At 43.9% G+C, this 13,125-nt stretch overlaps 2 protein-coding genes across 5 annotated transcripts in view; one reads left to right on the forward strand and one right to left on the reverse strand.

Moving 5' to 3' along the window:
- Window positions 1-13,125, reverse strand: part of CTNNBIP1 (catenin beta interacting protein 1) — a 668,528-nt gene that overhangs the window by 228,675 nt on the left and 426,728 nt on the right. The gene's annotated exons all lie outside the window — the stretch shown is intronic.
- UBE4B (ubiquitination factor E4B) overlaps window positions 1-13,125 on the forward strand; it is a 148,120-nt gene that overhangs the window by 29,787 nt on the left and 105,208 nt on the right. For all 4 annotated transcript variants that reach the window (XM_050787989.1, XM_050787997.1, XM_050788013.1 and 1 more), the window contains exon 2: window positions 9,586-9,772. In XM_050787989.1, the coding sequence (XP_050643946.1) occupies window positions 9,586-9,772 (187 nt within the window). The remainder of the gene's footprint in view (window positions 1-9,585; window positions 9,773-13,125) is intronic.

Genomic DNA, 13,125 nt, shown 5'->3' on the forward strand with positions numbered 1-13,125 from the left:
AGGCTGGTCTCGAACTCCTGACCTCAGGTAATCTGCCCACCTCGGGCTCCCAAAGTGTTGGGACTGCAGGCATAAGCCACCACGCCTGGCCTTCTTAATGTATTTTTTGTTAATCACTTTAAATCTTTCCTAGAACAAGAAAATAATGATAGTGAAGCCAGGTGCAGTGGCTCACACCTGCAATCCCAGCATTTTTGAAGGCCGAGGCGAGTGGATCACCTGAGGTCAGGAGTTTAAGACCAGCATGACCAACATGGCGAAACCCCATCTTTACTAAAAATACAAAATGAGCCGGGTGTAGTGGCACATGCCTGTGTAATCCCAGCTACTCGGGAGACTGAGGCAGGAGAATGGCTTGTACCTGGGAGGTGAAGGTTGCAGTGATCCGAGATTGCGCCATTGCACTCCAGCCTGGGCGACAAGAGTGAAACTCCGTGTCAGGAAAAAAAAAAAAAAACACACACACAAGAAAGAAAGAAAATAGTGATGGCGAATAAAATGGATGTTGGGGCTGGTTATACTTTGGGAGGCCAAGGCAGGGGGATCACCTGAGGTCAGGAGTTCGAGACCAGCCTGGCCAACATGGCGAAACCCCGTCTTTAATAAAAATACAAAAATTAGTCAGGTGTGGTGGCTCATGCCTGTGGTCCCAGCCACTGGGGAGGCTGAGACAGAAGAATCGCTTGAACCCAGGAGGCAGAGGTTGCAGTGAGCTGAAACTGCACCTCTGCACTCTAGCCTGGGTGACAGAGAGTGAGACTGTCTCAAAAATAAAACAAAAAAAACCAGATGTCGGCAGCCTGTAGGACATTTCTGGTTGGGTATTCTTCCAGGTACCTCATACTCAGTAATCTAATCATAACCCATCTTCTTAAAATCTCCTTCTGTATTCTCAATTTTAGGGTATTTTACCATTCATTTAGGTATCCGGGCCTGTTATCTGGATTCTTCATCTTCCTCACTTTTCACTTCCAAATAACAGCCAAATTCTGTTGGGGACACACATGAAGTATCTCTGGAACTGTCCCTTCCCATGCCCATTGCCCAGGCTTGCTTGTGCCCTGCCTCCATTCATTCTCCACACAGTAGCTAGAGTGATTTCTTTTAAAAGGTGTATCTGGGCTGGGCGAGGTGGCTCACCCCTGTAATCCCAGCACTTTGGGAGGCCAAGTCAGGCGGATCACTGAGGTCGTAAGGAGTTTGAGACCAGCCTGACTAACAGGGTGAAACCCCGTCTCTACCAAAAATACAAAAATTAGCCGGGTGTGGTGGTGGGTGCCTGTAATCCCAGCTGTTTGGGAGGCTGAAGCAGGAGAATTGCTTGAACCAGGGAGGCAGAGGTTGCAATGAGCTGAGACCATGCCATTGCACTTCAGCCTGGGCAACAAAAATAAAACTCTGACTCAATAAAAAAGAAAGAAAGGAAGGAAGGGAGGGAGGGAGGGGGGGGGAGGGAGGGAGGGAGGGAGGGAGGGAGGGAGGAGGAAGGAAGGAAGGAAGGAAGGAAGGAAGGAAGGAAGGAAGGAAGGAAGGAAGGAAGGAAGGAAGGAAGGAGAGAGAGAAGTACATCTGACCTGGTTATTCACCTGCTTAAATCCTTCAAAGGATTTCTTCTTGCCTTCATGAACAAGTTCAGTGTATTAGGATGGTATTCACAGCTCGTCACGAGCTTGTTGCGGCTTGTCTTTCTTGTCCGTGCCTCACCATGTCCGTACACACTCACTCTTACCAACTGCTCAGCGTTCCTTAAACAGTGTGTGTGTTCACAAAGCCTCCCGCCCTCTGCCGGCGCTCCTTTGTTCCTCGTCTGCCTAACCCCTACCTGTCCTGAAAAAGAAACTCAAGTCACGTAATAAGCACATAGCATTTGTATGTTGCTCGATTTTCAAAATTGCTCTCTGGGATGATTCAGTTATTACATGAATATACAGTTAGCGTAAATGAATTTGATTCCTGAAAACCTAATACAAGGTAGTGAAAAAAAGTAAGGTGATACTCTATGCACAAGCAAACTGCTGATCACATCTCTGGGGAATTGCAGTATTTCTATGCATACGTGCAGTAAGTAATAGAACATCTTATTGGGCTTAAGCCAAAAATGGGATATATTGTAAGGATACAGGAGTCTTCTTTCTGAACCTAGGGATAGAAAGATAGCTGGGTCACAAGAAGAGACTGGAATCAAGAATCCAGATGTTGCCAGGGCTTCCCGTGTCTGCCTCATTATCATCACCCTTCCATTCCACTCTCTATCACCTCGTCTCTTTCTCACTTCCTTTTCCTCTCTCTACAACCCTGGCTAATGCATCTCTGTGCCTACTGTATGCCGCCTTACACGGCTAAAGAAAAAAAACACAAGCCATGCTGGTGGGTCTAACTTTTCCCTTAACTTTCTATTCTGGAATTTTTTTTTTTTTGAAAGAGTCTCACTATGTTGCCCAGGTTGGAGTGCAGTGGCATGATCTCTGCTCACTGCAACCTCTGCCTCCCAGGTTCAAGCGATTCTCCTGCCTCAGCTTCCTAAGTAGCTGGGATTACAGGTGCCCGCTACCACGCCCAGCTAATTTTCGTATTTTTAATAGAGGTGGGGTTTCACCACGTTGACCAGGCTGGTCTTGAACTCCTGACCTCAAGTGATCCACCCGCCCGGCCTCCCAAAGTGCTGGGATTAAAGGCATGAGCCACCGTGCCTGGCCCTGAAAATTATTAAATCTGCTGAAAATTTGAATGACTCACCTAGATTCATCAGTTTATTTTTTGTCACATTCCCTTTTTCTGTCTGTATATAAATGTGTGTGTATACATCTATACACCCACACATACTTGTTGGTTTGGGCTGAACTATTTGAAAATATGGAGAACCACTAAAGCAGATGGGAACTAGGAGGAAGGAAGGGAAGACTTCATTGAGAAGGTAACATTTGAGCAAAGATCCAGGCCAGGGAGTAGGATATGGAGCAGTTATGGGGCAAGGGGAGGGGAGGAGCGTGCGGGGGAGGAAGGGGCAGGTGCCCAGTAAGCAACCACCAGCGCCCAGCTGTGTGTTGAAGGAAGAGGAGACGTCACTGTATTATTGTCCACATATTCACCAGCCCTGTCTGGGGAAGGTTCTATTTCCCCACCCTGCTGGGGTAGTTTTAGCCCTGTGACTGTTTTGGCCAATTAAATGTGAACAGAATTGAACGTGTTGTGGCTGCGCCAGTGTGGAGTGTGCCCTGCCTCTTGCCCTTTGCCTGGGCGATCGCTAGTGTTCCCATCAGAGGCTGCTCTTCCACCCTGGGTCTTGGAGTGAAGACGTTATGGAGCAGGGCCGCACTCTCATCTGAAGGTTTTCCCATGGTAGATGCGGTGGGAAATAATAATGGTTTTCATTGTTTTCATCAGAAATTCTGTGAAAGAAGAAAGATGAGGAAAACTGGAAATGTATTGTGTCATTGCCATTTGCATTTATGTATAATTTGCACTAATAATAATGTCCATTATAATGTAAATCTACATCCTTTTAAAAAATAAATGGAATCACTACGTGTACTCTTTTACAACTGACTTTTTCAATTCAATTTTTTAAAAAAATGTAAAGTACACATAACATAAAAAGTATACCTCATTTTAAAAGTGGTAGACATCAAAGTGAATATAACATATATAATTGTCCCCCTCCCTTCCTCCTTCCCTTCCTCCCTTCCTTTCTTCCTTTCCTCACTTCCTCACTTCCTCCCTTCCCTCCTTCCCTCCTTCCCTCTCTATTTAGAGGCAGGGTCTTACTCTGACACCCAGGCTGGAGTGCAGTGGTACAATCATAGCTCACTTCAGCCTTGACCTCCTGCTTCAGTCCTCCTAATAGCTGGCACTACACATCGTGTGTGCCACCATGCCCAGCTAATTTTTTATTTTTTGTGGGATTGGGAGGGTCTTGCCATGTTCCCCAGGCTGATTTTGAGCTTGTGGGCTCAAGTGATCCCCCTGCCTTGGCCTCCCAGCGTGCTGAGATTACAGGTGTGAACCACCGCATCTGACCATGAAATTTTTTTAAAGGAAACTGAAGAATTTTAGATCACAGAGCTGTGATGTTTGGATGTAAATGCATTTTTTGGAGAAACATTGTTGGGCTTAGATTAGGCATACTGTGAAATTTTCATAGCATTTAATAAGTTTTAAACATGGCCAGCTATGAAAAAAGAAAATAAAACCAGTAATAAAAGTAGGAGTTATTGGCCAGGCGCGGTGGTTCATGCCTGTAATCCTAGCACTTTGGGAAGCCAAGGCAGGTAGATCACTTGAGGTCAGGAGTTCGAGACCAGTCTGACCAGCAAGGTGAAACCTCGTCTCCACTAAAAATACAGAAATTAGCCAGGCGTGGTGGTGCATGTATGTAATCCCAGCTACTCGGGAGGCTGAGACAGGAGAATGATATGAACCCGGGAGGCGGAGGTTGCAGTGAGCCAAGATCGTACCACCGCACTCCAACCTGGGCGACAGAGCGAGACTCCATCTCAAAAACAAATAAAAATAAAAAAAATAAAAACAGAACTAGGAGTTATCTTCATCTTTACAAGGAGACTACCCCAAAGAAAGTATTTGCAATTATTTTTCTTTATATTGGAATTCACTTTTTTTTTTAATTTAGAAAAGTAAGACGCTTTTGTAGAATGACTGTTAAACTTATAACAGTGTTTTATGGGTGTTTTTCCCCACAAACTGCTAAAACTAAGAGGAACAGTTTGGCCCATCCTGTCTTAGCTTCTGCCTGAAATCACAATGGCCTTCACTGTTTTGAATCTATTTTTAGTTCATCAGGAACGTGAGGGTAGGAAGTGCTGCATCATGATATAACAGATTAGGAGAAAGCCCTATTTTAATGTCATTTGTGAAATAAGAACTGAAACAGACAAGAAAAACTCTAGGAATGAGATTTCATAATTATTATGTGTGGCTTTTGAGTTGTGGTTTAGGACACAAATTGAGGAATTGGAAGTTTTTTTTTTATACTTTTGTTTTTTTCTCTGTGAGATAATGGGAAAACAAAATTCTCTTAAAAAGGACTTTTGTTTAACTTAAAGGAGATTATGCCAGTCCTCTGGGCTTAATGTTAAAAAAGTCAAGTAAACAATGAGAAAAATGTTTAATCATATTTTGGTGTGTTGTGACTTTTTTGGTGTGTATCTTATGTGTTCTGTTTGTGATAAAAAGTGAGGTTGCATCTCTTAGTAGTCAAATTAATTAGATACACTTTTTTTTTTTTTTTTTGAGACCCAGCTCTCACCAGGTCGCACAGACTGGAGTTTATGGCTCTCTGCGGCCTTGACCTCCCCAGGCTCCACCTCAGTTTTTTTGTTGTTGTTGTTGTTGCGACAGAGTCTGGCTCTGTGGCCCAGGCTTGGCGTGATCTCAGCTCACTGCAAGCTCCGCCTCTTGGGTTCATGCCATTCTCCTGCCTCAGCCTCCAAATAGCTCGGACTACAGGTGCTCGCCACCATACCCGGCTAATTTTTTTGTATTTTTAGTAGACAGGGTTTCACCGTGTTAGCCAGGATGGTCTTGATCTCCTGAACTCGTGATCCGACTGCCTTAGCCTCCCAAAGTGCTGGGATTACAGGCAAGAGCCACCGCTCCTGGCTGGCTTTTTTTTTTTTTTTTTTTTAAAGATGGAGTCTTGCTCTGTTGTCCAGGTTGGAGTGCAATGGCGCAATCTTGGCTCACTGCAACCTCCGCCTCCTGGGCTGGTCTCTAACTCCTGACCTGAAGTGATCCCACCTACCTTGGCCTCCCAAAATGCTGGGATTACAAGCATGAGCCACTGCACCTGGCACAGTTTTTTTTTTTTCTTTTTTCTTTTTTTGCGAGGGAGTCTCGCTCTGTTGTCCAGGCTGGAGTGCAGTGGTGCGATCTCGGCTCACTGTGACTTCCGCCTCTTGGGTTCAAGTGTTTCTCCTGCCTCAACCTCCTGAGTAGCTGGGATTACAGGGGCATGCTACCATACCCGGCTAATTTTTGGTATTTTTTGTAGAGATGGAGTTTCACCCTGTTAGGCTGGTCTCGAATTCCTGACCTCAGGCCATCTGCCTGCCTTGGCCTCCCAAAGTGCTGGAATTACAGGCGTGAGCCACTGCACCTGGCCAGTTTTTGTATTTTTTACTAAAATATCACACATGTCATAGGGCAGATCAGAGCCGGTGTTTCTCCATGTTGCCCAGGCTGGAGGTAAACCTTTATACCTGTGATTGCACAAAGCCATTCTCTTGTGAGTCCCCAATCCAGATATTCCCAGGTTGCTAACCCAGTTCAAAGCTGCCACCAGTGTAGAAGGCAGTCAGACCACCGAAGGGCGTCATCCTCTACTGAGAGCCCTGATGTGGGCACCCCAGAACGCTGCCCCCTGTATGGCACTTCCTAAATTTTCCAGCAGATCTTTAAGATGGGGCAGGATGTATTCTCCCAATCTTCTCCTACCCCTTATGTCATGTGTGGACCTGCCTCTGTCTCTTAACTCTTTCTTCCTGCTTAATAGTCTGCAACATGCTTCACAAAGTCTCGATTCTTCAACCTTTTTTGAAACCTTAGAATCCTTTCTTTCTTCAACCCTGTATTACAGTGAGTCAGAACATTTATTCTCTGTTTATATCACTGAGTAGAACATCCAAATTTAACATCTCGGGCTGAACTTGGCACTGAGGTTTAAGGTGACTTCATATTTTTTCCAGCAATAGTAGGTGTGCTCTTCCAATGATAATGATAATGTCAACTAATAAATTAGTCAATTTTATGTTCAGTGCATTTTTCTAGTATTTTTCATTTATTCAGCAAATATTTAGAGAGCACCTACCATGTGTCATGTGCCTACCACTGTCCTAGGCACTGGTGCAACAGAAGTCCTTGCCTTTAAGAAACTTCAAGTAGGGGGATAGAAACTAAGCAATACACAAATATATCACACATGTCATAGGGCAGATCAGAGCCACGGTGAAAAAATAAGTAGGGAAAGGGACAGGGTGGTGGTTTTCTCACAACCCTATGAGGAAGACCCTGGTTTTTTTCTAATTTTTTAAAGACAGAGTCTCACTTCATCGCCCAGGCTGGAGTGCAGTGGTGTGATATCGGCTCACTGCAATGACCACCTCCCAGGTTCAAGCGATTCTCCTGCCTCAGCCTCCGAAGTAACTGGGATTGCAGGCGTGTGCCACCATGCCCAACTGATCTTTGTATTTTTAGTAAAGACAGGGTTTTGCCGTGTTGGCCAGTCTGGTCTTGAACTCCTGACCTCAAATGATCCACCACCTCGGACTCCCCTCAGCCAGTGATTTCATCCCCGTTGTGCAAATGTGCAGTGTACAGTCGTCCATTGGGCAGAAACTGAAGCACAGAGCCATTAAGTGACTTATCCGGATAGGCTCCAGATAAGTAAAGTAGTCAATAATAAAGGTTGAATTTGAATTAGAAATCAAGCATGAACTCCTAAATTTAACTGTCTATAAGATAATGAAACTTGGTCCGGCACGGTGGCTCACACTTGTAATCACAGCGCTTTGAGGGGGCTGAGGTGGGAGGATTGTTTGAGCCCAGGAATTTGAGACCAGCCTGGGCAACATGGTGAGATGCCATGTCTACAAAAAATTAAAAATTAGGTGGGTGTGGTGGTACATGCCTGTAGTCCCAGCTACTTGGGAGGCTGAGACAGGAGAATCGCGTGAACCTGGGAGGGAGAGGTTGCAGTGAGCCGAGATGGTGCCATTGTACTCCAGCCTGGGCAACGAGAGTGAAACTCCGTCTCAAAAAAAAAAATTTACATTCTATACAGAAGACTATATTTAACATGTATATTAAGAAGAAGAATAAGATGAATACCCATGAACTGATTACTCATAGTTGTAAGTATACAACCCAGTGAGTTTTCATAAAGTGAAGATACCTGTGACGCTAGTTAAAAACAACAACAACAACAAAACACCATTACCAGATCCCTAGAATCTCACTCCTCCCTCTCCCGAGCTTCTTCCTGCCCCTTTCCCACCAAGGATAACCATTATCCAAACTAATGGTATAGTTTAGTTTTTCTTATTTTCAAATTTTATAGAAATGGGGTTATACAGTCTATGTGTTTTTTACATCTGGCTGCTTTTGCTCAGGGGACATGGGTAAATCTATTAGGAAGCTTTTGGAGATGCCCTGCTGTTAGTAAGAGTTCAACAAATACATTTTGAATGAATGGATTATTTCTCTCTTTCAATAAGGTGTTACTTTTTAATTATATGTTAAAAGGAAGAAGTAGCAGATTATATTTTTATTGAATCAAATAAAAAAAGAAAACCTGATCATTTGCTCCTACAAGTGATGGTTAAATTTGTTTCTTACTGTAACTTTTGTTTCTCATTGTTTTAGTGAATTAAATTGGCTATTTATTTATTTATTTATTTTGGAGATAGATGGAGTCTCCCTCTGTTGCCCAGGCTGGAGTGCAGTGATGCCATCTCAGCTCACTGCAACTGCACTCCACCTCCTGGGTTCAAGCGATTCTCCTGCCTCAGCCTCCTGAGTAGCTGGGATACAGGTGTGCACCACCACAACTGGCTAATTTTTGTATTTTTAGTAGAGATGGGATTTCACCGTGTTGGTCAGGCTGTTCTCGAACTCCTGACCTCATGATCCTCCCGCCTCGGCCTCCCACAGTGCTGGGATTACAGGTGTGAGCCACCACACCCAGCCAATTGGCTATTTATTTTTAAATCTTACCTATTTGAAATGACCAAGTTAGGTCATTTTATTAAAATAACACCAAGCTTTAGTGTGTTACAAGCATAGGCTGGACATGGTGCTTCACGCTCATAATCCTAGTACTCTGGGAGGCCAAGGTGGGAGGATCACTTGGGGCCAGGAGGTTGAGACCAGTCTGGGCAACATAGTGAGACCTCATCTCTGCCAAAAATTAAATAAATTAATTAGCTGGGCATGGTAGTGTGCACCTGTAGTCTTAGATACTTAGGAGGCTGAGGTGGGAAGATTACTTGAGCCCAGGAGTTCAAGGCTGCAGTGAGCTATGATTGAAATACTGCACTCCAGCTTGGATGACAGAGAGAGGCTCTCTAAAATAAAGTGTAATATGCTTACTGTAAAGTCACCATATCAGACTCTCTCTAAAATAAAGTGTAATATGCTTACTGTAAAGTCACCATATCGGCCAAGGAGGTGTGATAAACAGAGATGGTAAGCGAACTAACATACAGTATATATGTATTTATGTTTGTATGTATATACGTATTCATGTGTGTATGAATTAGAGGTGGGGTGTCGCTGCCTTGCTCAGGCTGGTCTTGAACTCCCAGGCTCAAGCGATTCCCCTCACCTCAGCCTCCCAGGCAGCTGAGACTATAGGCAGGCACCACTGCACCTGGCCAAGATCCAGTTGTTAAAAACTCAAGTGGTAGAGCTTGTAAGAATAGTGGTAGAGCGAGTTATTCTCTCAGAAGAGTACTTTTGCTCAAGGCGTATTTAGTTGTTAAGCTCTGGTGTGATTATGGATAATGTCATTCTCCGGCAGAATTGTGTTTCTGCTGTTTAGTTACAGAATGCTCTTTTCCCCTGACGTTGTAGATTCGACGGAGGCGCCTTGCACGACTTGCTGGTGGACAGACCTCTCAGCCAACCACCCCACTCACCTCTCCCCAGAGGGAGAACCCTCCGGGGCCTCCCATAGCGGCATCAGCCCCAGGACCCTCTCAGAGTCTTGGTCTCAATGTCCACAACATGACCCCAGCTACCTCCCCAATAGGTGCATCAGGTAAGCCCGAGCTTCATACCTGGGACTCTTTTGTAATTCTTCTTAGCTTTTCGTTAAGCTGATGGTTGCCATGTTTCCAGAACAGATTAAAATGAAGCGGACATCAGCTCTTTAAAATCCTCCAAGTAGTAATTTAAATACCATTTCAATGTGTTGTGTTATCGCCTTTTTTTTTTTTTATTGCAATCTGTTAAACCAATTGCTTTTCTTTCCATAACTTGCATCTTTTTTTTTTTTTTTCCAAACAGGTTTAGGTATTATCTCTGATGACAAGATGATTAAGACTGAATGTGGTTCTGCTGATTTTATGAATTTGGTTGATGGTTTTAAGATAAAATAATCTGAAAATGCAAGACTAAAATAATGGTCAAAATGAACACCTCTAATTGCAGATTTCCTCGTCTTCATTCTACATTGGCACATAACTTTTTCTCTAACTTTTCAGAGGATAAAACTACCTGATAGGATGTTTTAGAACTATCTCATTAAAAGTAAAAGTTTATTTCTTTATAATAAATGAGCTGATGCTTGATATCCAGGACTGTCTTTGTTGGGAAATGATAATATTTCTTCATACTGTGTATTTGCAAATATCTCTCTTTTGTCTGTGAACTTTTCTGAAATCAAGCATAGTATTATTGTCATATAATAATTATTTTATAATTACTTAGGATTCTAGTTGGGTAAAGGGGGTGCTAAGAGGCCTGCATTGATCATAATATTATCTAATAATTTGATAGTCAACCTACATCATCTATCTTCTTGATCTAGAATCATGTGTCAATTAAAAGTATTTGCAGAGGTTTTGTTCCTGTACTTCTTGATAGGTATCAATGTAGACTATAGATATATATATATAAATGTTTAGACCTAATGTGGTTCAGCCAAAACACCTATTAGTAATAAAGAATGCCCTTGCCTATAATGTTTCCTCTGTATGTCTCTGAGAAGCTCTGATGGTCTTCTGGTAGGATTGACGGGTTTAGGATTCCAAATGTGATTTGCCTTGGACACAGTACTGACAACAGTGCTCTTTGCCTCACCCTGGTCAGGCCATACCTGGAATGCTGGAATTTGTCCTGGAGAGAACCTCTGTCTTTCTGTTTTTTTTTTGTTTTTTTTTTTTTTTTTTTTTGAGACGGAGTCTCGCTCTGTCGCCCAGGCTGGAGTGCAGTGGCGCGATCTCGGCTCACTGCAAGCTCCGCCTCCTGGGTTTACGCCATTCTCCTGCCTCAGCCTCCTGAGTAGCTGGGACTACAGGCGCCCGCCACCGCGCCCGGCTAATTTTTTGTATTTTTAGTAGAGACGGGGTTTCACCGTGGTCTCGATCTCCTGACCTTGTGATCCGCCCGCCTCGGCCTCCCAAAGTGCTGGGATTACAGGCGTGAGCCACTGCGCCCGGCCGAACCTCTGTCACTTTGTCTTACTTGCTTATTTAAACCAGGATCTTGGTTAAATCCCATTCCCCACCTAATCTCTCTCATGCACTGGAATAAGGCTATAGAAAAACTCAGAACTGTTTGAAACCATTTGAACTAATTGAAAACTTTTGAAATGTCTGTCTCATTTCAAATTCATGATTACATGGCTGGGCGTGGTGGCTCATGCCTGTAATCCCAGCACTTTGGGAAGCCAAGGTGGGTAGATCGCTTGAGGTCAGGAGTTCGAGACCAGCCTAGCCAACATGGTGAAACCCGTCTCACAAAAAAAATACAAAAAGCCGGGTATGGTGCTGCCTGCCTGTAATTCCAATACAAGGGAGGCTGAGGCATGAGAATTGCTTAAACCCAGAACGTGGAGGTTGCAGTGAGCCAAGATCACGTCACTGCACTCCAGCCTGGTGATGGAGTGAGACTCTAAACAACAACAACAAAAATGAAATTCATGATCACAAACTCAAGTAGACCCTTGATACTGGCAGGCCGTTACACCATGCTTCCCAGTTCACTCACTCTGCTGATCTGTTTCATACCTTCTCCAGTGTTCAGGACCTCATTCTCCATGCTCACTCTCTCAGCTGATGGCCTGGCTTCCCTTTTCTTTTCTTTTCTTTTCTTTTCTTTTCTTTTCTTTTCTTTTTCTTTTCTTTTTCTTTTCTGTCTTTCCTTTCTTTCTTTCTTTCTGTCTTCTTTTTCTTTCTTTTTCTTCTTTCTTTCTTTTTTTCTTTTTCTTTCTTCCTTCCCTTCCCTTCCTTTCTTTCCTTCCTTTCCTTCCTTTCCTTTCCTTCCTTTCCTTTCCTTTCCTTTCCTTTCCTTTCCTTTCCTTTCCTTTCCTTTCCTTTCCTTTCCTTTCCTTTCTTTTCTTTCTTTTTTTTTTTTGGCTCTGAGGTCTTGCTATGTTGCCCAGTCTGGAGTATGGTGACTGTTCATAGGCGTAATCATAGTGCACTACAGCTTAAAACTCCTAGGGTCAAATGATCCATCTGCCTCAGTCTCCCATGTGGCTGGGACTATAGGCATGTGCCACCACAGGGTTCATAACTCTGGGTTCATATTTCATTGAGAAAACAGATGCAGGCAGAGCCTAGGCAGGGAACCTCTTTCAGCCCCAGTCATCACATCCATCTGCCTACCTGTATGTGTGCCCAGTTCTTGTCTCCTATTGAAGCCTGGACCCTAGAACCCATCTCCCCTCAGTTACTCAGCCTTCCCTCCAGCAGTTGCTTTCTATTCCTTCATCAGATTTTCCATCTCATATAGCCTTTTTTTTTTAATTTTATTTTAAACAGCCTATATAATGCTATTTTCCCATCATGGGAATGAACAAAAGGAACTCTCTCGATCTAATTCCCCCTGCCAGCGTCTCCCCCACATCTCTGCACCAAAACCTTTGCAGCAGAACTTCTGGAATGAATTGCCTGTCCTCTCCGTCCCCTTCTGCCCTTGCACTCTTTGCTGAATCAACTCCGGTCAGGCGAGGCTTCCCGTGGTTGCTCTGTGGTTGCTCTGAGTCACTGTCTGGTCTGACCCGTCAGCCTCATTAGACATGGCTTTCACCCTCTTCTCCTGGAAACACGTTTTTCTTTTGGCTTCCAGAACAGCACATCCTCCTGGTTTTCCCACAGTCTCTCTATCTGTTCCTTCTCTACTCTTTGCCTCCTTCCTTTTCATTTCCCTGACTTCTAAATGTTAGGATTCAAGGGCTCAATATTTAACCTCTTGTCCTTTCTATCCAGGTTTATTCTCTTACTGATGTCATCCAGTGTCCTGGCTTTAATTACCCTCATTTGATGATTCCTAAGCTTTTATCTCCAACTTGAACCTGCTCCTTGAACCTCAGGCTGATACATCCAGCGCTTTACCTGATATCTCTGCTTGGATGTCTAACAGGCATGTCACAGCTAGCATGCCCCA

This window comes from Macaca thibetana, chromosome 1 (assembly GCF_024542745.1).
Source record: "Macaca thibetana thibetana isolate TM-01 chromosome 1, ASM2454274v1, whole genome shotgun sequence".
Taxonomy (NCBI): domain Eukaryota; kingdom Metazoa; phylum Chordata; class Mammalia; order Primates; family Cercopithecidae; genus Macaca; species Macaca thibetana.